This window comes from Hemicordylus capensis, chromosome 5, assembly GCF_027244095.1.
Source record: "Hemicordylus capensis ecotype Gifberg chromosome 5, rHemCap1.1.pri, whole genome shotgun sequence".
In the NCBI taxonomy this organism is placed as follows: Eukaryota; Metazoa; Chordata; class Lepidosauria; order Squamata; family Cordylidae; genus Hemicordylus; species Hemicordylus capensis.
Window position 1 is genome coordinate 244385247 of NC_069661.1, and position 25999 is coordinate 244411245.

The 25999-nt window shown below is 44.6% G+C and overlaps 1 protein-coding gene and 1 non-coding gene across 3 annotated transcripts in view; one reads left to right on the top strand and one right to left on the bottom strand.

The window, feature by feature from the left end:
* LOC128327384 (solute carrier organic anion transporter family member 1B3-like) overlaps positions 1–25133 on the top strand; it is a 48697-nt gene extending 23564 nt beyond the window's left edge. For both annotated transcript variants that reach the window (XM_053256186.1, XM_053256187.1), the window contains 10 exons: positions 890–1036; positions 2992–3090; positions 3997–4242; positions 9400–9564; positions 10792–10987; positions 13257–13419; positions 15167–15351; positions 18181–18245; positions 22040–22157; positions 24011–25133. In XM_053256186.1, coding sequence (XP_053112161.1) covers positions 890–1036; positions 2992–3090; positions 3997–4242; positions 9400–9564; positions 10792–10987; positions 13257–13419; positions 15167–15351; positions 18181–18245; positions 22040–22157; positions 24011–24227 — 1601 coding nt within the window. In that variant the 3' untranslated portion in view covers positions 24228–25133. The remainder of the gene's footprint in view (positions 1–889; positions 1037–2991; positions 3091–3996; positions 4243–9399; positions 9565–10791; positions 10988–13256; positions 13420–15166; positions 15352–18180; positions 18246–22039; positions 22158–24010) is intronic.
* TRNAA-GGC (transfer RNA alanine (anticodon GGC)) lies at positions 3193–3264 on the bottom strand. The gene has a single exon. It is a non-coding gene; the product is annotated as a tRNA-Ala (tRNA).
* Positions 25134–25999: the final 866 nt, after the last annotated feature.

A 25999-nucleotide genomic window follows, 5' to 3' on the forward strand; every position in this document is an offset into this window, starting at 1 on the left:
TACCAGCCAACATGTCCCTATTTTCCCATTCTGATGAATGCTCCCCGAGGCCAGAGAGCTGACAGGGCAGCCCGAAGTGGAAACAGTTACTAAATTGCTAGTTTCCCTTCCCCTGTAACGGCCAGCTGCTCTACCAATGCCAATTCTTCTGTTCCCCACCACAATAGTAATAGCTGCCCCAGAGCTGCTGGATGCACCCCCTGCATCACTCTGCCCAAGGGAACTCAAACACATGACAACAAAAGGCCTGGCACAACCCAATAAAAGGAGGACTAACAATATTCAACCCAGATCTCCAACCCCACCTTAATATAACTTTCCCCCACCAGACTCCAGTCCCACACCCAAGGCTTGGCACCAAGGGCCGGCCCCTTTGGTGGCCGGCTTTGGCGGCCACCTACAGGTGGTCCGCCGGCTCCACCATCAGCTATGCCTCCAGCGTGCCTCCCTCCAATATATGCTGCCAGGGACTTCAGAAATCTCCCTTCTCAGGAGAGCTCTCTGGTCCTTAGGGACAGGTGGAACAATTCAAGCACTCAGTTAGAAGGCACAGGTGGAATAGGACAGCAATCAGGCTGCCATAAGCTGGTTCTTCCAAAGGTCTGGGGCTGCAAAAAAAACACAAACCCTCCTCAACCGAGACAGGAATGCTCAGGCAGGGTGAGACGGCTGTTATTCATCAGGAGAGCTCAGGGAGCTGACAGAATCTAGCCCCTTCCTCTCTTCACCCTCTCCAACCGCCCCCTATCTCTAGGTGGTGTACAAAATTTAAAATATGTTAAAGTCACAAATGAAATACATGACAATAAAAAACAATAGAATAACATTATTACAACCAGTTTTTAAAATTATTAAAATTTTAAATTGCTGTAATTGCTGTCTCTTGCAGGCTGTGAAAAGGAGGATTCTTCTTATGCATGGATTGCTGTCTATATTGGGAACATTTTACGTGGAATAGGTGAAACACCAATAACTCCACTGGGTATCTCATACCTGGATGATTTTTCTAAAGAAGAAGATACACCTATGTATATAGGTAATGTCTAAATGGAAAGCATGTATGTTTGTAAAGCACAAGTTGGTTCCTACTTGTTCATCACGCTTCCAAACATCACAATATCAAGTGTCTACTGCACATGTAATTATGGCTAATACTGAATTTTAACTTTGGGAAGTGGGCTTTCAAGAGGGGCAAAAGTCTCACCCACTCCACCCCCTACCTTTTGGCCCTTACACATATTTTTCATGCTTGCTTGCAGCTCCAACCATACTGGCCACCATTTTAAAAGTTTCTTTCTCTTTCACTACATAATCCCATCCAGTCAGGGATCACATAGGGCATGTAATGATGTCAGTCACAGTGCTGCATGGCCAGTCAGATTCACTGCATGATAAATAATAGGGCTGTTCTCACAACTTTTAATTGAGAAGCTTCCTACCCTGGTTTGAGAGCTGTATGCACCCCTGTTTCATGCTTATGTGTGAATTAAAAACACAGCTGGAGGTCCTGGCAAAGATCATGTGCTAAGCAGCACTGCATCGGAGAGCCTTTCCTCCTACCTCTTTAAAGATTCCTCCCTCCTCCCCAGCTACTTCCTAGCAGACAATAACTTCCTCCACCTCCTACCTTGCTTTTCACTCACAGACGATCAGAAAACAGGAATGTGCACAGCTTCCAAACTACGCTAGGGAGGGCTTCCTACCCTATTTGTAATTGTGATAATAAGCATTATTGAGAGCAAATGGAGCTAATTTTTTGTCCTCACTCAAAATGGGATGGGAGGGCCAAGCTCATTGCCAGAACAAGGCCAATTCCATTGCTGTAGCATGGCAAAACAGGGACTGTTGAATCAACAGTGTTGATCTCATTGTCTCAGCAATAGGGATGCATTCCTCCTTCCTTCAGCTCAAGGGGCCCTGCACAATGGGTGAATATACAGGAACGCAGGAAGCTGCTATATACCGAATCAGACGATTGCTCCATCTAACTCAGTGAGGTGCTTCAGATGATCAAAGTGAACCAGCTCAAGGTGGTGTGCGGGGAGGGCGGGCTGATCGGCCATCAACACAACTAGCCAGTTGGGGTTGTGGGGGTCAGGGGCTGCCTGGTGCCTGGAAGTCCCAGGATGCCCCATGCAAGTGTGCAGGGCAATCTGGGGAGACCCCCCAAGGCCAGGAAGCTTGTGGGAGCTCCTGGTCAGGGGTCTCCTCATGAGCCTCCACGGTGCAAAGTTGCGCTGCGGCGTCTCACGATCAGGAAAACCATGCTAATGGAGTGCTTGCTCCGGTAACCTGGTTTAAAGGGAGGGGAAATTAGGTGGGCTAGCCGCCGTAGAACCTGCTCACCTGCAAGCCCAGTGGTTCTGATGCTCACTAGAAACCGGGCTGGTCTCCCTTAGCCCAGTTCTATTAATTGTCAGAATAGCTTCAGTATTGTCTACACACACCGGCAGCAGCTTCTTCAAGGTTACAGGCAGGAGTCTCTCTCGGGCCTGTCTTGGAGGTGCCAGAGAAGGAACTTGGAATCTTCTGCATGCAAGTATGCCGATGCTCTTCCCAGAGCGGCCCCATCCCCGGAGGGGAACATTTTCCAGTACTCTCACATGTAGTCTCCCATTCAAATGCAAAGCATGGCAGACCCTACTTAGCAAAGGGGTCAATTCATGCTTGCTACCACAAGACCATCTCTTCTCCCATTTTCCCCCTTTTGCAGGGCCATCTGAAAGATCTCTGAAAGGATGGGACATTTTCCACCCCTTGTTTAAGCTTCAGTGGAAAAGCCCCCCCCCCCTTTTTTGGTTCAGCTCTGCTGAGCCATTGCACAAACTGAAATGTGTAAATCGGCCCTAAAAGATCTTCTGATGGTAGGGGAGGGAATGGGTGCATGCAGTCCATGGGTCCAGGTGCGCACGGACTAAGTGAATCAGCAGTACAGAATATCCCTGGATTGCAAACTGGAATGCATTAATACTGTTTTCACTCTCATTGTAGGTGGTTTGCACACCATAGCAATGATTGGTCCCATCGGTGGTTTCCTCTTGGGGTCTCTATTAGCCAGATTGTACGTCGACATTGGTTTTGTGGATTTGGGTAAGATGTCAGATGAAATGGATCATTACGACCTTTGGTATGTAACATGATTTGCAGAGATGGCATCATGGACTGGTGGGAGTCTCTTCCAGTCCTACCTAGAGATGCTGCCATGGATTGAACCTGGGATCTTTTGCATGCCAAGCAGATGCTCTACCACTGAGCAACAGCACCATCAGTTCCATTCCTTTCCTCCCTCTATTGCCTCTTTCTCTGGGTTGAACAGCCCTGTCTTCTGTCTGTTATTCTGTCAAGTGCCTTGCAAATTGATGATGCTATACAGGAGACCCTTGAATATCGCAGGTTCATTTCCCGTATGTTCACCATTTGTGAGCAACTTACCTTTATAGCAATTTAGATATCACAAGGGTAATTTCAGTCATTCACAGGCTTTCCAGATAGGAAAACCCCCTTAACTACCCCCTAACTAAGTTGGTATACCTGGATCAGCCTGTGTTTCAGCTGAGATGTGGCATGCAGGCAGCTCCGGGAGGTTTAAGTGTAAATATTCACTCTCATGCAGTGCACAAGCTTGGATATTTAAACTTTAAACACTTCTCAGAGCAACCTGCACACTTCCCAGCTGATGTGCAGACTGTTACAAAAGGTTTAAAGTTTAAAAATCCAACTCCATTCCAGTTGAGAAGTTACCTAACCCCCATTTTTTTTTTTTTTTTTAGGTCTAATACTCAAATATTGTAGTTTCATTGCTCACATAATTTTCCATGAAATTACCCCACAATATTTGAGGGCCTCCTGTAAAAACAAACAAAACAGATCATAGAACTTACAGAAGAACCTAAGAACAGCCCTGCTGGATCATGCCCAGGGCCTATCTAGTCCAGCATCCTGTTTCGCACAATGGCCCAACTCTGGGAACTTGATTTGATCCGTCTCTTATTCTAGGCACAATCACCATAACTCCAGCTGATTCCCGTTGGGTAGGCGCATGGTGGCTCGGCTTTTTAGTTGCTGCCGTCCTCAATCTGACAGCCGCCATCCCCTTCTGCTTCCTGCCGAAAAGTCTGAACAAGGACGGAGAGAACCCTCATAGCAAGACAAAAACGGCCACAGTGACCATGGATGGTGATCAACAGCAAATACAGAAGTCCGAAAGTCAACAAGGAGTGGACTGGGCAGGAAAACTTAAAGGTAGGGATATGAGAATTGCCTTGATGGATCTCACCAAGGGTTCATTTAGTCTCATCAGGCCTTAGGAAGATTTAGGCTCCAGGGTCAGACTGAGCAGCAGACTTGGAAGTCCAGGCTTTATAAGACTTCATGGAAAGGGAGTGGCAGTTGGCGGCAGATGCTCAGGCAGGTTGGTGTTGCAGCCTAAGTGGCCCAAGGTACAGTGGTGCCTGATGCAAAGTGCCAAATGCTGCCTTGTCCCACGACCCTGGTGGGAGCCAGCCCCACTTCAAGACCAACCCTTGTAAGCTCTGAAAGTGCTGGGTGAGGGGCAGGAGGACCTGTAGCTCCCTTTTTGCTCTTTGCACATCTTGCAAACCTTGCAAGGAATGCAAGGAGAGGCATGAATTAAAACTACTGGTTTGGGGAGACTATTATTTTTCCAGTAGTTGTAGTAATAGTAGTAGTAGTAGAGTGGTAGTAGTAGTAGTAGTAGTAGTAGTAGTAGTAGTAGTAGTTTTTAAGAACAGATTTCACAAACCCAATACAATCTTTTTTTATTTTATAAAGCAGTCTGTACAAACACTTTTCCTTTACTCTTCTGATAGAAACTTCATTTGCAAATCCAAATTTCATCTTGCATGGCAAAACTTTATGGATAAGCTTCTACTAGTATTAGGGATGTGCACGAATCAATTTTTTCATTTTGATTTGTACTCAAATCTAATTTGTTTGGGGTCCGAATCTGACCCCCTCCCCCCAAATCACCCCAGATTCTATTTGTACCCTAATTTTCCAAATCCAAATCTGAAATGCTCTGGGACAAAAAAGGGGTCCCGCGGGCAAAAGAGTGGGGTGGGTGGTAGTGCCCAGTGACAAACGTTGAATCCACTCTCATTCCTACCAGAGAATCTACTTTTTTTTTTCCCCAAATTCAATTTTTATTAATTTTAACAGTAGTAATATTATCATTACTTGCAAATACACACAAAAAGGTGGACTTCCGCACACATCTCTTCGTGAATCATCAACTATAAAATTTACCCTTGCTATAATAATGATTCAAAACATAAATTTAAACCCTTACAAACATAGTTAATCTACCCAACCTGCAGTTTTTTTTGCTAAATTTCAAATCCTGCTGTAAAGTCCATAGTAGGAAAGTAATTCTTTAGATACAACAAGAATGGTTTCCAATCTTCTTTAAAACATTCCAAATTTTGGTCTCTTAGTAGTGCTGTAAGTTTTGCCATCTCCGCATATTCCAAAATTTTTATCAGCCAGTCTTCTTTTGAAGGCAATTCATTACTCTTCCATTTCTGTGCATATATAATTCTGGCCGCCGTAGAAGCATACATTAAAAATGTTAAATTAGTTGTAGAGATTGCACCTTGTGTTATTCCCAGCAGGAAGGATTCTGGCTTCTTAGGAAATGCCATTTTAAATATTTTCTTTAATTCATCATATATCATATCCCAATAGGCTTTAGCCTTCCCACAGGTCCACCACATATGAAAAAAGGTGCCTTCAGAATGTCCACACTTCCAACATTTGTTTGAAACATTTTTATACATTAATGCCAATTTTTTTGGTGTCAGATACCATCTATACATCATTTTATAATAGTTTTCTTTTATAGCATAACATGCAGTGAATTTTAAATCAGTTTTCCATATCTTTTCCCAGGCTGCCATTTCTATATTATGCCCCACATCTTGAGCCCACTTTATCATAGTCGTTTTAACCACTTCCTCTCTTGTCTCCTCCAGAAGCAACAATTTATACATTTTAGAAACTAATTTTTCATCATTTTGACATAATTCCTTCTCAAAATTTGAAGTCTGTTCCTCAAATCCAACTTTAAAGTCTTTCTTATATATCTCATTTAACTGATGATACTGAAACCAATCTCTAACCAAATCTTGTATTTCAGTTAAACTTTTTAACTTACAATCCTTTTCCTGAAAATGTAACAAATCCCTATAGGTACCCCAACACATTTGCATATTTACTTCTTTACGTGATAAGGCTTCAATCGGAGATATCCATAACGGAGTTTTAGGTTCAAACCAATTTTTGTATTTTAACCACACCCTCATTAAACTCCTTCTCACACAGTGGTTCAAAAAGTCTTTATGTATTTTACTTTTTTCATACCACAGATACGCATGCCATCCAAACCTTCTGTCAAATCCTTCCAAATCAAGAATTCTAGGGTTTCTTAATGTTATCCAGTCTTTTAACCATGTCAAACAAACAGCATCTACTCTCAGAAGAACACCTCAGAAACAACAAAACCCAGTGCCCCATGGACTTTGTGCACTACAACACCACTCTCTCTGGGCCACCCTGGTGCCCCCCAAGTGGAGTTATGGGGCTGCTGAAATTCCCATTGTTTCCTATGGGGGAAAGCTTAACAAACTTCAGAAATTCTTTTAAAATCACCCCTTTCACCACTTTCTTTGAAATCTGGGTGGTAGCAGGCACCCATTGGGTCACTACCATCTGACCCACTCTTCTGCCCCCAAAGCCCCTTTTCTGCCCCAAATCTGCCCAAAGACATGCCAACTTCAACAATCTTTTAAAAATCACCCCTTTGCCCAATTCTTTTGAAATTCTGGTGGTAGCTTCCTTGCACCCATTGGGCACTACTACCCACCACAACCCATTCTGGGCCACCCTAGTGCCCCCCCAAGGGAGTTATAACTAAGGCTGCTGAAATCCCCATTCTTCCTTATGGGGAAAAGCTTAAAGTCGTGCAAAAATCATTTAAAAATCACCCCTTTGCCCAATTTCTTTGAAATATGGGTGGTAGCTTCCTTGCATCCATTGGGCACTACCACCCACCACAACCCACTCTGGGGCACCCTAGTGCCCCCCATGTGGAGCTATAAGGCTGCTGAAATTCCCATTATTCCCTATGGGGGAAAGCTTAAAGATGCACCAAAGTAAAAAATTCCCTAAAAATCACCCCTTTGCCCTATTTCTTTGAAATTTCGGTGGTAGCTCCCACCCATTGGGCACTACCACCCAACCCACTTTGGCTACAAAATGGAGGTCCAAAACTCTGTAGCCCCCAGGTCCAAATTTGGGGTGATTTGTTTTGTACTGGAATCTGGGCAATTGAGGACAGGGGTGATTTGTTTTGTCTACAAATCACCCAAATCAGCCAGATTCAGGTACAAATCATTTTATACCTGAATCATTTTGCACATCCCTAATTAGCATCCCCCACCAAACATTCAGTAAGACCTCCCTCTGTGACTTGCTTTCTTTTGGCTTCATTTCTCAGATGTTCACAGTTAATCTCAGTTACTCTGAGCATGTGCTGAGTGCTGCAGTTCAGCTGTTAAATAAAATCATTATTGATATGTACATACTTCTTCTCACAAAACAACAACACTCTGCTGAAAGTAGTTTACTTAACAAATTATTGAGCAAATGATTCCCTATCCCCAAGGGCTCACAATCTAAAAATAACCATAAGATAGACACCAGCAATAGCCACTGGAGAGACACTATGTTGGAATGCTTAGGGACAGTTGCTCTCCCCCTGCTAAATATAAGGGACCCACCAATTAATAGAAGACTCTGCAAACTACTCTCAGCTGTAGCCACACAAAATCTCAAGGCAGTCCTGAATATACAGGATTGCAGAGATATTTTATTTCTTGTGACTTTTTTATATCCTGCCCTTCCTCCAAGGAGCTCAAAGCAGTGTATGCCATTTTTCCTTCCCAGTTTTATCCTCACCACAATCCTGTGAGGCTGAGAGAGAGTGAGCTTCATGGGGGAGCAGAGAAGGACTTGAAGCCAGGTGTCCCCAATCTTTGTCCAACACTCTAACTACTATACCACTCTGCCTCTCAAATGTTCCATTTTATGGAGTATGGCTTGCAAAAGAAAAAGGAAATTCAGATCCCCATGTTATCTGTGACATTGCTAGAGGACCATGATTTCTGCCAATTTGATTTTATTCTTGTTCATTTCTAGGGGTGTGCAAATTGATTCGAATCTGGATAATATGAGTGATTTGAATTTGAATCAAACCAACTCTTAAAAGGGCAATTTGATTCCAATTCTAATCAAATTTTTGAAATTCAATTAAAATTCAATTTGAGGGCTGTTTGACACCATCCAGGACCCCTGATTGTTTTTTAAAAGCACTAAAGCAAGCTCAAATTGATTCAAATTTGAAACAAATTTTTGAATTCAATTTAAATTTCAAACAAATTTTCAAAATTTGATTTGAATTTGATTCAAACTTGAATGGAATTGAAAAATTCAATTCGTGCACATCCCTATTCATTTCAATGTCTTCTTAACTGATGCTACAATTCTGTACTCACTTATCTTGGAGTAAGTCCCCTTGACTACAATGGGAATTACTTTCAAGTAGACACACATAGGATTGCACTGAATTCTTTTTGAAAAGAGACATTTTAAACATACCTAATTATTATTGTGGGTGGGGTGGGGGGAAGAGTGGTCATGAATGAGTTTAATTATGAAAAAAGGGACTGTGGGCCCGAGTCATACCCTATCGGTCCCGGAGGCAGATCTTTTCAGTACCTAGGAATGCTCCTGATTTCGAGAAAGCCGGCTGCTATGTTGAAGAAAAAGACCCCTATGAGAATTTCAGATAATATTCAAAAATTCAGTAGAAATTCCTCCAAATTTCTTTCCTTCATATTCTTCCCTGAGAAATTTTAGAGAATATATGTGGGGCATGTTCTCTAAGATGGTGTCAAGAAGTTTTTCCATGGGTCTGTCCCAAACCAAGTGCCAGTTGAATCCATTGGGTGGATCTGAGTTCTAGTATCATGGGTGAAAGAGAAATATTCTTTCCATGTGCAGAAAGCACAGTACTGTTGCACACTGTCCAGAGAGCGGCACAACATTTGGGTGTAAGCAATAGCAGGCATTCCTGCATCTCAGGTTTGAACTTGGACATCATAGCCACACTAGAAGGAGAATCATGAGGCATTTAATATCTTCATGAAGATCCATCCTTTACCACCCAAAAGGGGGAGGGGGTCCTAACAAAAATATTGAAGTCAGAGTTCCTGTCAAGGAACAGAAATATCGTGACAAGGATATGTATAAACTAGGGTGCTGGTTCCTGGCTGGGATCACAGCCTGGCCTATACTAACCACCATACATTTCCCCCCTTTTAGGTTTCTTTAAGTCTCTGAAGAGAATATTCGGTAACAAAATGTACTTTGTATTACTGTGTTATTCACTGCTGCAGTTTAGCAGTTTTATTGGTTACTTGACATATAATCCAAAATACATGGAGCAGCAGTACGGCCAGACAGCATCCAAGTCTAACTTTATAACAGGTAAGTCCTTTGTCATGGAACCAGTAATTGGCTCCGTTGTTGAATGGCTCTTCCTGTTAAGAAGTTTCTCCTAATGTTCACCCAAAATCTTCCCTCCTGTAACTTAAGCTTATGAGATCTAATTCTGCCTTCTGGAGCAGTGGAGAGCAAGTTTAGGCCCCCTTCAATATGACAGTCCTTCAGATTCTTGACAAATGCTATCATGTTCTCCTTCCATCTTATCTCCAAACTACCATACTTGGCTCCTTAAAGCATTCCTCTCTGAGTTTGTTTTCCAGACTCTTGGCCATCTTGGGGTAATTTTATGAAAGGTGGTATATGAATGTAACAATCAATCAATCAATCAATATTTGCTGCCTCTTCTGAACTCCTTCTAGTTTGTGTGCATGCTTCTTAAAGTGCAGCACCCAGAACATGCTCTCTTTCATAACTTCTAGGGTAGGGAATCAATGTTTTGGGATCCCCTTCCTAAGGAAGTTCACTTTGCTCCTTCCTGGCTGGCCCTTCCTTTGAGGTGGAAGGGCAATGTAGTTCTTTTCCAGAGAGCACTGGGTGGAGGTGGGGAAGGTCCTCTGATCTCTCATGGAGTGCTGCTACCACTAGTTATAGAGTGGCATATAAAGCAGTATATATAAATTGTTGTCTTGGTCGGCAACTAGTTCTGCCTGCTCTGCTCAGCTGCCCCTGCATATAGTTGTTTTGTTTTGGTATGAAATGGATTCCTGTTTTATCTGAATGGATTCTTATTCTATATATATATTATTTTATATGGTTTACATTAGGCCTGGGCATGGACGCAATATTCAGAATCGGGTCAGTCCCAGTCTCAGCTGACCCCAACTGGTCCCAGTTCGAATGGAACTGGTTCAGCCTGGTTCGGCCAGTTCTGCATGCTTATAAAGGAGAATCTAGTAAGGATTCCCCTTTATAAGCAATGTGGGAGCTCTAAGGTGTTGAAATGGGAGGGCAGGGGTGGGTGGGAGGTCACCTTACTGGATTCCCTTTTGCAAACATGCAGAACTAGGCTGAACCTATTTGAACCGGTTTGGCCCAGTTCTAGTGCACGAACTCAACTGCTGGCCATTTCTAATGAACCGGCTCATGGACTGGGTAAATTTGAACAGAACTGCCTGGAATAGTTTTGTGGACACCTCTAATCTGGTCATTCAAACCATTGCAGTGGAAGTGTGTGACCTTCCTTCCTTCTTTCTCTGATGTTTATTTCAGGTGTAGCTGTCTTACCAGTTGTGAGTATTAGTATCTTCCTAGGAGGGTTCATCATGAAAAAGTACAAATTAAGCATCGTTTCTGCAGCAAAAATGGCATTTTTATCAGCTTTTATGGCATTCCTCATTTCACTTCTTTACATTGTTGTGGGCTGTGAGAACCGAACAGTGGCTGGATTAACAGTATCCTATGATGGGTATGTATGCGTACGTTTGTATAATAAAAATAAGGTGTTAGCTCTCTCTCTGTGTACATGCTCTGCTTTCAAAGACAGACTTAAGTCAGTGGCTGACATACTGTGCAACATTCCATTTCTGTTGTAATGAAACATATGCTCTTTTGCACAAATGTATGGAATTGCACAGAGTGGTGCAATGGATGGCCATTGAAAATGATGGCTGTACATCATGCAACTGCATTTGCATAATGGTTGCATCTGCACAAGAGCACCCTTGTGCAACTGTGTGCATGTTTTGTTAAAACACACAGAGTATGCCAGGCAGTATGTCAGCCACTGTCAGTAGCCATGGGGACTTGAACTGGGAATCCTCAGCATCATGCCTGATTGCCCTGGTGAACCACCATGATAGAGGTTTGGAACATATTGCTATATCTACATATATTTCCAGACATTGGACTGTCTCTCCTCACTCAGGCCCTCTTCTAGGTAGGAATAACTATAAAAGTTTTCTTATTTGGGCTGAGACTCTGCATGGGCAACATTGGCATTTGGGCTCTGGTGTGTTCCAGCTTGTTCCTCAAGGACATCCTGGGTATTGATTCCTGGCTTGCCTCACCCTGTGTAGCACAACCCCTGCCTACTGCTTCCCAGTTCCTGACTCCACTGTAATTGCTGCCTACAGTCTAACCTGGAAGATTGGTTTATATGGCCTGTTCCCACTACAGCTTCTGTGTGGCTTGGAGTCCTGTCTTACCCATAAGAGCAGGGAGCTGGCCAGGGTGCTGATCTATGGTAAGGCTTCCAGAGTAGCCCAAGAGCCATCCAGCCAAGGATTTCCACAACATCAAGAATTCCAAGTGTGGGGCTGCATCAGTAACAGCTAGGCACCAACTGAGCAGCTTTGCCACCCCTGCTGTTCCACCTTATCCTAGAAAAACAGCAGGACCCTCATCCAAAGCACACTTTGGTTCTTTCCCCCCCTCTTCCCTAACAGGGTTCAAGGATGAGATGCTTTGTGCTTCCACTTGGTCTTCTGAACACTTGGTCTTCTGAACATGAGAACATAATATAGGATCGGGCCCTTGCTGGATCAGGCCCAAGGCCTATCTAGCCCAGCATTGTGTTTCCTATAGCGGCCCACCAGATGCCTCTGAGAAGCCCTCGGAAAGGAGATGAAGGCATGTCCTCCTCATGCTGTTGCTCCCAAGCTAAAAACCCTCACCATATCCTGCAGCAAAAATCCCATAGATCAGTATTTTTCATTGCAGGACCCAAGGGTACGGTGGTGGCCCCCCCCATCAACCCTCATTGCAGCTCCCTGGCTAATTATGTATTGGGCCTGTATGAAGCTTCGGCCACATGCTCTGCATTGTCCCCCTGGCACCATGTGGAGGCGCCCATTCCCACTGTGCAGTACTGCACTTCGTCCAGGGCTGGGGGCTCTTTTAATGGAAACAGAGCCCTCTTGAGCTCTTGCACTTTCTTGGATGGTGTTCACGGAGTGCTTGGGAAGTGTAGCCCTTCCCTGTGCTTTCCCCACAGAGCTCTTTCCCCACAGAGGGCCCCATCTCTCTTAAAGCCCCCACCCCCAAAGTGAGAAAAGCACAATACTGGGTGAAGGTCAGCACAGTGAGAAATGGCACTGAGGGTTTTTTGCCCAAGTGGCCCCTACTTGAAAAATACTGAAGATCGCTGCCATAGATTAATTCCATACTGGGTGGAAAAGTACTTCCTTTTATCTGTCCTAAATTTCCTGCCAGGAAGGAAAGGCCTTTGGTCTGTCCTAGTCTGGACTTCTGCTCAGACTCATCACCATCTCTGCTCTTGAGGTCCCAGGTGTGATTTTAGAGGGAATGGAGCTCAGGAGGAGGTGAACTAGTCAGGATACATTGTGTATCCTTAACCTGAAGCTTCATTAGTGTCCACTGGCTCTACTTTATCCCCAACACTAGCCCTAGCTAGTGATGGGGATAGTGATGGCCTTTGGAGGTGGAGGAGGTCTCATATGGTTCTAGGCTGGACCTGACAGGAAGGGGATATGCCATGACATTTTATTAGAGCTGTCAGTTATGATTAGTAGTTCACAACTGAACAGTAACTGGAGATGCCTGTGCTAAACATCCTCCTCCCCACTGTTAGCCAGTGACATTGTTTCATGAGCTGTTGCCAGCCCACAGGTAGCCTGCTTATTGGCTGCCCATTTCTCTTCTAGAGCACATCAATAGACTGTCTGGATACTGCTGTGTTCTAAACAAAATGCACCCCTCTTGATTTACTTTATCAGACAACCAGTTGCACGGGGCACAATTCCGTTATCTTCAGCCTGCAATGCCAACTGCACCTGTGCCACAAACCAGTGGGATCCCGTCTGTGGAGCCAATGGAATCACATATGTGTCAGCATGTTTTGCTGGATGCAAAAACACAACAGGATCCCAGAAAGACACAGTAAGCAATTGTTATGCTGCAAGGATGAAGCGTTGCGTTGCTGTCTGAATTGGGGGCTGACAGAGTTGAGTGATGTCTTTTTGTGCATTCTGCCTTCCCCCTGAAGAGGAAGGGAAAGAGACAATATGGAGCTTCAGACTTACATTCTAAAATTTCTAAAGAGAAGTTCTGGGGATATAGCCCAGAAGCCAGTGAATCCACACCTCTACTATGAAGGATTTTCTTTCCAACTCCTAGTTTTTGCTTGAGGGCTGCTACAGTAGGGATGTGCACAAACCAGTTTGGAGCCTCCTCTGGGAAGTGCCGAACTGGCTTAGGTGCCAGTGTTTGAACCAGCTCAGCAGGGCGAGGAGGAGCAGTTCCCTTTAAAAATAGATATTATTATTGTTATTGTTATTATTATTATTATTTATTTGATTTGTTCATTTTGCTTTGTGTGTGTGTGCTTTGTATTACCAAAGATCTGTTTCTTTCTAATGGAGTAACTAAGATTTTAAATGTACCGCCTAAGAACAAGCTGGGCATTTTGAAACATTGTTGTCACCAATGAGGTATTCTTAACTGCATCTAAAAACTGAAAAAGCTTCAGATGGACCAGTCTGCAGCAATTTAAAATAAAAAGATTTTTCTCTGTTATTTTACAAACCTCACAGGGTTGGTTATTAACCCAGCAAGAGAAGGGGGGGGGGCAGAAGTGGGATTCAAAATGTGTTTGTCAGTGTCTGGCCAGCTGCTAGGAAAGTTCACAAGGCAAGCGGAGCTGCTGAAATCCGATACGGCTTGGCTGAACGTGGAAGACCAGGGAGTTTGACGAACGTTGAATCTCAGCAATGAGCAGGGGGCTGGTGCTGATTTATAGAGCAAGCCGAGAGCTCCCAGCTGGCAGGAATTCACGGCTTGTCAGCCCTCAGCAAAAGATGCTTGCTCCTCCTAACAGCTTCTAATTGGGTCCTTCGCCTCGTGAGCCTGCGCTTTAGTGGAGTCATTGGTGGTTCATTGCTTAACTCGTCTCCGGATTGGTCTCTTACACTTTCTGTTGACTCAGGCTGTTGTGCCTGTTCTAAACCATCAGCTGGATCTATCACAGCTGTCTCAGGAATGCTGACAGCCGGGCTCTGCCCCACAGACACTCCTGACTCGGCCGGAAAGCTGCCAGCCTCCCCTTCCTCCTCGCTGTCGGAGCTCAAGGGCATGACAGTGTCTCAAAAAGAGCTTGGCCAATTGACATTAACTCCATGTGCAAGCAAATGCCAGGGGAGGGGTGTTTTTATACTCGCCTGTTAGCAAGGGGGAGCAGATTTTTGTATTTACTCGATACCCAGTTCCAGAGAGACCCTGAACTAAGGCACTCTAGTCCCAGGGTTGGATCTCTGGAAGTTTTAGAGTTCTTGGTGGCAGCAAGCCTAAACTACCGGAATCTTTTTTTCTTCTATCTGGGCTTTTGAAAGTTAAAGATTTTAAATGACCAGGCAGCCTCTCAGGGTACTCAGATGTGATGACTCAGAGCTAGAGTCTCCCTCTTGCTGAGAAGGCTGCTGAAGAGCTGGTTAGAATGGGCTCAACCAGTTAATCATTCACCTGTTTAATAGGTGAGGAAAGTAGAAAATAGAAAGGAAAAATCCACTACAGAAGTATCTGTCAACCGGTCAGAGAGAGAGAGAGAGAGAGAGAGAGAGAGAGAGAGAGAGCGCCATTTACAAGCAAGTTGAACTGGAGTGCTTTGTGCTATCTTGTGTGTTTCTTCTAGGTTTTTCATAACTGTGACTGCATTGAAAAGGCAGATTTTGCAACAAGAAATTCCTCTGCAGTTTTGGGAGAATGTCCAAGAAGTGACGGCTGCACAAGAAAATTTATTTATTTTGTAGCAATAAAAATTCTGAGTTCATTTTTCTATGCATTGGGAGGGACACCCCTTTACATGGTCATGATTAGGTAAGTAGGATCACACATTACAAGGAAACCCTCACTTTTCCTCAGACCCAGGGTGTTTTTGTAAAGTCTTTTGATTATCTGCTGTCCATTTGTCTAAGCATCTGAGGACTACTTCCCACATTAAAGAGGAAAATCTCTGTTTGCGACTGAGGATCACTTCATGCATGATATTTTTTAGGTGTTCACATATACAGATACGATGAATATCCATATGTCGCCTTTCAACAAATGTTCCCAAAGCAGTTTACATAGATAAGTAATAAATAAATAAATAAATAAAATGGCTCCCTATCCCCCACAGGGCTCCCATTCTTTAAAAAAAGCAACATAAGATAGACCCCAGCAACAGCCACTGGAGGGCTGCTGTGCTGGGGATGGATAGGGACAGTTGCTCTCCCCCTGCTAAACAAAGAAAATCACCACTTTAAAAGGTTCCTCTTGCTCAGTTCCATTTTTTTAAAAAAAATTGTGGAAGTATCATAGAAGTACACTCATCGGGGAATTGGGATTGGCTGCAATTCCCCTTGAGTCAGTCAGGGATAATGGAAGTGCACAAGCCTCTAAGATCCCTGGCTGAAAGTCCAGCTTCATGCAGCCATGAAAGTCTCCTCTTCTGGCTGCACAAAGATCTCATTTAGGTAGGGTTGAATGAGAAGGATTGGCTTGAAAATGAACTGAAACATTTCCCAGTTTGGGAGGAAAATCTGTGCTTATTTCCTAGCTGATCTGACACAGTGCATGGTTACCTTGCCCATCTCTATTATTATTATTATTTTTTGATAAATTGCAGACCAGTCAGTATCTCTTGGAGCAGTTTACAATGGTTGACATACTGCTTGCATTTACTTTGTAACAAGGTATATGTGCAGTTGTGCAAGGGCATTCTTGCACAAATATGCAAAATTGTGCAGAGTTGCAAGCTGGACAGCCATTGGAAATAATGGTCATCCATGTGCAACTTCCATTTGTCCAATTGCACACATTGTGCAAGAGTGCTCCTTCACAATTGTGTGTATGTTTCATTAGAAGTCAAATAGAAGTGTATGCAATTGTCAACCACTGCGTAGTTGGTTGACATATTATGCTACAAACATAAACATTTATCAAATGTTTATTAACTAAAAATCTATTTTTATCAGATGGGAAATGTAAACTAAAATTCAACCCATTTCCTTCTAGAATAAAAATTTAAAGTCTTTAAATACCTCCTAATTACCAACATGGTGGAGGTCAAAGGAATCCCCTTTGTCAGGGCATTCCACAACAAAGGCATAAGCACCAGAAGGGTTCTTATATCTGAATGGCTCTTCAATCTTATAATGACCTGCCACACTTCAAACAATGAGCCACACATACAAGTGGATTTCTTGGACAATCTTATCTAGGGTTGGGCTAAACTTTTGAACTTTCAAAAGTTCAGCCAAATTTTAGTAGGTTGGCGCAAAAGGGGGACATGAAAATACTCACCCCATTTCACCTTTCCTTGCCACTGCTGCCTGGGTTTTGCAGTGGTGGTGTTCTCTCGGCAATTGATAGCTGCCATTTCCCCCAGAACAATGCTATGTGAGAATACAGTTCCCATCAGAACAATGCTATGTGGCAGCATAGCATCACTCAGAAGGGTATTATGGGGGATAAAAATGGCCCCACCAGCATCTTGTGGTAAGTTCACTCCACTCAGAAATCTTGCCTGAAAAATCACCAAAATGCCCCTCACTTCATTTCAGCATCCACAGATGAGTGGGGAAATGGTGGGGCGTGGGGGGGGGGCATTTTGGCTCAGTACTAATTTTAAACATGCAAGGTAGGATCTATGGAAGAAGAGATCCTTACAGGTACTCAGAATTTTGCCAAACCTTTAGTTCATTAGCTATTATTAATCTAACATCATCAATGTGTGCACAGTGCTTTTTGTTGCTAATCACCAGTGACATAAGCTGCACTAGCCAATAGATCTTATTTATTTATTATTTAACACATTTCTATACCACCCAAAACTTGCGTCTCTGGGCAATTCACAATTAAAATCACCCAAACATTAAACCAACCAAACAATTAAAATCATCTACACATTAAAATCATTAACATTAAAAACATTTACAACCCAGTCTTAACATTATTTAAAACTAAAAATCTAATTAAAAGCCTGGGTGAATAAATGTGTCTTCAGCGCCTTTTTAAAAAGTTGCCAGAGATGGGGAGGCTCTTATTTCAACAGGGAGCACATTCCAAGGTCCAGGGGCAGCAATGGAGAAGGCCCGTTCCTGAGTGGCCGCCGGACGAGTTGGCAGCAACTGCAGACGAACTTCTGCAGATGATCTTAACAGGCAGTGGGGCTCATGGCAAAGAAGACGTTCTCTTAAATACCTAGGACCTAAGCTGTTTAGAGCTTTATAGGTAATGACCAGCACCTTGTATTTTGCCTGGAAACGTATTGGCAGCCAGTGCAATTCCTTCAACACAGGAGTAATATGGTCTCTCCTAGATGACCCAGAGACCAACCTGGCTGCCACATTCTGGACCAACTGCAGTTTCTGGACTATGTACAAATATGCCCATCACACACAAACATAACCTTAGTTCCTACACATATTGCAACAGCAATGGAAGTACTTTGGGCTTTTTGTTGTTGTATGTGTCCTAATGATAGCAGATTGCTGTCTAAGTGTTGGGAACTGCAAATTCTCTTCAACTGAAGCACAAACAATGGAAAGGACATAGAGATTGCTCTGCCTACAACCAAACATGTTAGTTTAAGAGTTGGTTTATAAAAATGTATAGACTGGTATAGAAGCATATCACCAGCAAAACTGATGTCTCTTCCTTTAGATGTGTACCTCAAGAGCTGAAATCCCTCGCAATTGGCATTAACATCCTCATTATGAGAGCGCTGGGTAAGAAACATCTTTCTGATTAATTTCAACATTTGAGGGCATTTCCCTCAAATGGCTTTTTCCTTATAAACGCCAAGATACTGATTCAGAGCGCGTCTGAGAAACAACTAGGTCTTGCTGTTTAATGGGTGGCCATGTGCATAAGAAATATTTCCTCCTGGATGGGAACAGAAGTCCACCTAATTCAGCAGGATGTTTCCTATTGTGGCTCATCAGAAGCAGGGGCGGAGCTGTAAATGTGTGCACAGGTTCCAAGAACCCATGATCAGCTGCTGTCAGGGCCTCCTCCAGCTGTTTCTTGGGCTGCTGCGCAGTGCTCCTGTGCTCCCTGCGCCTCCGGGCAGCGGCAGCGGCAACCTCCTTGATGACCTGACTGAGCAGCCCAGGGTAGACTGCCGAGCTCCCATTGCTCAGCTGGCCAGTGTACATGTGTGATGACCAGCTGAGTGGTCAGCTCAACACTCGGCTGCCATGCCGGCCACTCAAATGGCTGCTACACATGCACAGTGACCAGCAGGGCAGCCTACCCCAGTCTGCTCAGTCAGTTGATCAGGGAGGCTGCTGCCATGCACACATGCATATGGGGGGAAGAGAAGGGGTGCCACACGGGGAGGCTGCTGCTGTTGGGTTGGGCAGCCCAAATGTGGGCCACCTATGCCCTCCCTATGCCACTGATCAGGAGCCTTTGGGGTGTTCACAAACAGGACATAAGAGCAGAAGTTTTCCCCAGGATCTGTCGTGGTTGCTGTCATAACTGACCCATGTACATGTAGTTCATGCCTGCACATTTGAGGAACGTCTTGCAGAAGGTCACAGAAAATTTGTCTGCGTGTGCAGTGAGCCGAATACCATGGGGAATTTTCTAGAACTGTTATTGACTGGGATGTTCCATTCACACCTTTTCAGGAATGCTTGGAAAACAAATTGAATGGGGCCCATTCAGTTCATTTCAAATTTATTTTCATTTTTTTTCAAATTCAAATCTGAAAATTCAAGTCAAATTCAATTTTCAATTTTTCATTTTCAGTGGGGTTCATTCATTTCATTTCAAATCAAATGGCTCCCATTCAGTTCATTTCTCATGCATTTCAGAATGAACGTCATGTGTAATAAATGGATGTGGAAGATGGCATTCATTTCTGGAATCTGATTCATAGCCATCCATTGTTCCCCATCAGCATTTGACGATCGGAGGGATGCTTACCTTGTTTGGCTGCTTCCTGGTGGTTGCCATTTGATTTCCTCCACCATGCCCCAGATGCAGAGTCAGCCCATGGCAATGTGTGGGGGAAATGGTGGCCACAATGTTTTTGACATGGCCGCCATTTTATTTCCCTCCAAGTCTCCCGATGTAGCATTGGTCCAGAACAGTGTGGGGAAATATGATGGCAGCCATGGGCACCAATAAAAAAAATAAATCTAAGGAAGAACAAAATATATATAAAAAGAAAGGGCGGGGGGACCCAAGGGAAATGAATGTACCGCCAAAAAAGGAAGAAAAAGTACCAAAATGGATGACACCTTTAATAACAAAAATGTGTAGTGCCTCAAAATAGACATTTTGTTATCTTGCACACCCCTAGTATTCGCTTCTATGGGGAAATATAAAGTGCTGGATTGGGGGACTGGCCTAGGTACTATGCACCCAAGAGGAATGTATGTTTGCAGCATGCGTGGCACTTAACAGCCCAGCACCACGCCTAGCCCATGAGGGGAGGCTCTGTGCTAACTCCCATGGGAGATGGATGCAGCTGCCTTGACACATGACATTCTTCGCGTGGTGCCTCCCCTGCCTGCACTAGGAGTGGTGCTGGGCTGGTAGGTGTTGTGCAAGCAGCCAGCACACATCCCTATTGGGTTCACAGCTTGCTGCGCCATTCCTAATCCATTGTTGTGGAATCAAGTGTGTCCTGCTCAGGGGCATAGCTAGGAGAGAGGGGGGCCCTGTTTGCCTTTCTCCCATAGGAACATAGGAAGCTGCCATATACTGAGTCAGACCATTGGTCCATCTAGCTCAGTATTGTCTTCACAGACTGGCAGCGGCTTTTCCAAGGTTGCAGGCAGGAATTTCTCTCAGCCCTATCTTGGAGAAGCCAGGGAGGGAACTTGGAACCTTCTGCTCTTCCCAGACTGGCTCCATCCCCTGAGGGGAATATCTTGCAGTGCTCACACTTCTAGTCTCCCATTCATATGCTACCAGGGTGGACCCTGCTTAGCTAAGGGGACAAGTCATGCTTGCTACCGCAAGACCAGCTCTCCTCTCTGGCGGCCCCTCTGAGTGAGGGAGATCATGAAGAAAATAAGGAGGGATGGAACTCGAGGAGGGGCTCAGGATTTGGGGCCCTTGGGTTCTTTGAAGCCATCTACTCAATTATAGCTCCACCCCTGGTCCTGCTCCACCCCCCCCACTGCTTTGACTTTACTGAAGGGGACCCATAGAGGTGTGCAAAGTGTGTATAGATAGATAGATAGATAGATAGATAGATAGATAGATAGATAGATAGATTTATATCCCACTTTTCCTCCGAGGAGAGAGTGGTGTACATGCTTATTTTTATCCCCACAACAACTCTGTGAGGTGGGTTAGGCTGAGAGAGAAGTGACTGACCCAGAGTCACACAGTGAATTTCATGGTTGAATGGGGATTCGAGCTCGGGTCTTCCCAGTCCTAGTCCAACACTCACTACGCTATGCATTGCATCCCACTGCCCCCCATCCTCAAGCAGGCCAGATCAGCCCGTTTCACCTCCCCGCTCTCTCTGCTCAGCATAAACATTCTCTGCTGCATGGAGGCCACTTCTCTGTAAGCCAACCGTATGCATCTTTACTCTAAGTCAGGGGTTCCCGACCTGTGGTACGATAGCTGTTGCTGAACTACAACTCCCACCATCCTCAGCTATGATATATTGTGGCTGGAGGCAGGCACGGCTTGTCAGCTCTCCTCGGGGGGGGGGGCGCGGCGGGTGGCTGCTTTAAGGTAAATGGAGCCGGTGCTCCATGCCGCCCAGCTGCCGCAGTGGCGGGGAATCACCTCCGCCACTTACCTGGCTCCTGCGGAGGTGAGCCCCCGCCAGCGGCCAGGTGAGTGGCGGAGGCGATTCCCCGCTTCGGGAGAGAGCTGACGAGCCACGCCTGGCTGGAGATGATGGGAGTTGTAGTTCAGCGACATCTGGAGTACCATGGGTTGAGAACCCCTGCTCTCTGTTGCCAACTCTGCCTGAAGCTATTCCTGGAGATTCCTCCCCACACATTTTCCTAATGTTTTCCATCATATCAAGCCATTAAAATATCCAGGAATGTATTCAGTAGTCACCAGGAGATTCATCCTGATTTCTTGCAACTCCAGGCCCGTAAGATTGGTTGACAGTCTTATTATAGTGGAATTGGGACCCCCCCCCTCTCCTGGCACTGTACTGATTCAGTTGGTCTTGTCCATGCAATTGGTCTTGTCCATATGGTGTCATTTAAGGATTTTCCTTGCCATAATGGGAGTTATGATATTCACAACTAAGTTGCCCCCAAACAGAATGCTGTAAGCCACCTAGACATCTTTTTTCCTTAGGTGGTGTGTAAATGTAATTGGTGGTGGTGGTGGTGGTGGTGGTGGTGATAGCTGGACCATTTCCCGAGACATCAGGAATCTTCTTATGTTCAATATGCTGGGTAACTGGGCATCAAGGGCTCTTCCCTCACACACCAACCTATCTCCACCATCATCCCTCCCAACAAGATTGTCTAAAAAACGAGCCTCTAGATTATGAACTGAGCTTCATTTTCTGTTTTCTATCTTACAGGCGGGATTCCAGCCCCAGTTTATTTTGGTGCAGTGATTGACCTGACCTGCTTGAAGTGGGCAAGCACTGGCTGTGGGCAACAGGGAGCATGCAGGCTCTATGATTCTACAGCGTACAGGTGAGTTGATTGGAAACCCCAGGGCATCCAGGACCTTCCTTTCAAGGTAGATTCCTAATTAACTTCATGCAGTGAGTGCACTAAACAGATATGGCATAACAGACGTTGATGGGATGTCTTCCAACCCAAGATGTCTCTACATAAATTCATTTTAAACTCTGATGCCAATATCCATGGATGGGTAGATCATTGTCTTTTTAACCTAGGCAATACTGACTTGTTCAGGCAGATCTGTCAATTAAAGCTGCGAATTTGGAGAACTTTAGTTTGCAGGCCAAATTTAATGGATGGGGACATATTTTAACCAAGGAGCTTGAGGGTCAAACCATACATGACACAATAAACATCATTTGATCTTCTGCCTTTGCTTTTTGTAAAACATTAAAATAGAAGCTCTACATTAAAATAGACGCTCAGGACCACAGCACTGGAGGAGGGGGCATTTAGCTCTCCCTCCCTCTACCACGGTCCCAATCAAAGTGGCCCCACCATTCCAAAGCTGAGGTTAACCCTGACAGGGAAGCTCCTATTGGCACAAAGGGAAGCTTTCTTCTCAAAAAGTAGCTGGAGAAGTTGTGATCAGGACTGGGACCACAGTGCAAGAGGAAAGTTGAGTACCTCCTCCTTGCATGCCAGGACCTGCCTTAAGAAGCAGGTCTTTTTAAAGACAGTAGCCCTATTTGGACATGCAGTGGGAAAAACCACTTACATAGGAACATAGGAAGCTGCCATATACTGAGTCAGACCATAGGTCCATCTAGGTCAGCATTGTCTTCACAGACTGGCAGCGACTTCTCCAAGGTTGCAGTCAGGAATCTCTCTCAGCCCTATCTTGTAGAAGCCGGGGAGGGAACTTGGAACCTTCTGCTCTTCCCAGAGTGGCTCCATCCCCTAAAGGGAATATCTTCCAGTGCTCACACTTCTAGTCTCCCTTTCATATGCAACCAGGGCGGACCCTGCTTAGCTAAGGGGACAAGTCATGCTTGCTACCACAAGACCAGCTCTCCTCTCTACATGCCTACAGCACCAAAGTGGGTTGGAAGTCCCGCCCCAGTGTGTCACCCACCCCCTTGGCTGTGCTGCTCATGGTTACATTGGTGTTTGTCTGCATAGGGAAATACCCATACCCACGATGGCAGGGTACCATGATCGTTAGCCTGGAGTGATCAAGGCTGCCAGTCATGGAAGCACCTGCCAGCATGGTTAGGGCATTTCAGACAAATGCTGCTGTAACCGTGAGCAGCATGGCGGAGGGGTGAGTGATGAGCTGGGGTGGGATTTCAGTGCTCCGATTGTGTACAGCCCTATTTTTTATAGCATCTGAAAAGGGCATGTTTATGCATGAATAATTGATCTGGGCATGCCTGCTGGTTAGGACGCAAGGCCAGAACAATGATGCATCTAAGAAGTTCTATGATCCCCAGTGGGAAAAGGCATCCCATTTGTCATTGGCCACCAGGACAGAGGATGCTGTGCAGGGCTTCTCTTGTAGAGATGGGAGCTCTCTGCTACCTGGTGCTGCCTCCTTCCTCTTCCTGAAGTTGTGGCTTCCCGCCCCCTGCTTGAGTGTGTGTAGAGGGTGGCTAGCTGGCTGGCAGGGAGTGGCTGTGGCCCCAAGACAGGAGCCACGGCCATATTGTGGCTGCTATAGCTTTGATCTTCTGGCCTGGGCGCCTGGATGGTCTTACCTTCTTTTGTTGCTTTGTTGTTTCAAACTGTTGGTGTGTTGTTAAGATTTATATTGTTAGGTGCTTTGAGATTGGGGAGAAAAATAGAAAAAAGGAATGGAAGTACTTTGAAATAACTAAAGTGTTCATCTTTTTTTTTTCCCTGGACTTGCGTCTTTTTTATAGATATTATTTCCTTAGTCTAATTTATGGCTTAAGGGCTCCAGCCTTTCTGCTGGGATTAGTGTTTTTCTTGCTTGTAAAGAAACATTTTGGAGGAAAAGGCACCCCAACCCCTGAAAATGGAAAGAAAGAAGATGTTCCTTTGAATGAAGAAGCAAAGTCAAATGGCAATGAACTCGTGGTACGCCCTTCAGATGGAGACAAAGACTCTTGCATCTAGGAAAAATATCCAGAAGCCTATATTTAGGGCCATTTAGAGCTCTGCTCACATCCAGAGCCTCCTACAGTTACATTAAAACTCAAATAAAAATGGTGGGAGATTCAATCATGCATCACTACATATAACATGTAGTTTGGCCCTGAATCCCAACCCAGATACTTTGCAGTACCCCTGCTAATGGGACAAAGAGTCCTCTTTTAAAGGGATGGCTCTCTTCTGTTTAGTAGAGGGCAAGCAACCAGTGTTCCCTCTAACAGGGAATGCCAGAGGTTGTTGACTACAACCCCCATAATCCAAAGGCCATTGCAGCTGGGGATGCTGGGAATTGTAGTCAACAATATCTGGGAATCCCTGTTAGAGGGAACAGTGCAAGCAACTGTTCCTATTCAACCCCAACAAAGCATTCCTCCAGTGGTTGTTCCTGGTGTCTATCTACCTTCTGTTTCTGTTTTAGATTGTTAGCCCTTTGGGGACAGGAAACCTCCTCCTCTTCTTCCTCCATAAACTGCTCTAAGAGCCGCCTTCTTCTTCTTCTTCTTTTGCTGAAAAGTGGTATATAAATAGCAACAGCAGCAGCAATAATAATAATAATAATAATAATATAGCTAAACAGTATGTTGCTAAAAATTTCCCCAGAGCTGAGTTTAAGGGCCTTTTCACACATTACATGACAGCAAACTGATTTGTCAGTGAGTTGCATCCAACTGGGTCTTCCTGATGCATGTGCCTGTGTTCATGAGTTGGAGACAAAGACTCTTGCATCTAGGAAAACAAACTAATGAGTTCACAAAGTTTTTGTTTGTTGCATTTATTCATGACCTTTCTTGGTGTATGCTTAAACATCTGTATTGTGCCACATAAAAATGTGATGTGTGAATTGATTAAATGTCAAAATGATGATCAAAATGCTTTCCAACTGGGCACTTCCTTCTTCTAGGGTCACCCCACCCCACTTTCCTAAATGACACCTCATCAAACTTTGGTGATGGTACCCCACTCTCCCTCTCACTTTCCCTCTCCTCTATGTGAGTCTGCCTTCTTTGGTTCTTTGAATCTAACCTGGATTGGAGGACGAAGCTATGATGTTCCAGTCTAATAACATGGTTTGCAAACTGCATCTCTTCTCTTGGAACCAAGGCTACATCATGGCCTACCAATTAAACTTAGAGCCCAGTACGTCTGTACTTCTGCATTGGCTAGAAGCCTATCACATCCCTTCTTGAAAGATAATTTCCAGTCAATCATTAAGTCTCCAGACTGACATTTCCTGTCCTCTGAGTGAAATACTCAAACTAATGAACTCTGTATGAAATTTTGACAGTGGACTTGAAAAAACACTAGAGTCTCTAGTCATTCACTCCACAGGCTTCTTTACTCCTTATAGAGTTTGATCCCTATTTTAAACAAAATTTGTCTATCAGAGCACACGAATTCGCCAATGGAGGAATCCTAGCTGTAGGGAAACAAGCTAAAAGCGACCAGGCTTGTCAAATTAGAATTTAAAGCTATTGGGTGGTTGCATTGGAATAGAATTGGAGAGTGGGGGAGAGATTTCTTTTGCAAACAGAAATCCACTTCCCTTTCGGATCCACAAAATATCATCTGTTCTTGCAGGCAGACTGAAAATAGCTGAGCTGCATTTGTACCTATTCTTCGAAAAAGGAGTACCTGACTCCCACATCAGTTGCGAAACCTAAATCTGTCTCACATGTCCAGAGGAGGCGGCATCATCACCAAGGCTACAACACCTGGGGCTTTTTAGTTTAGAAAAA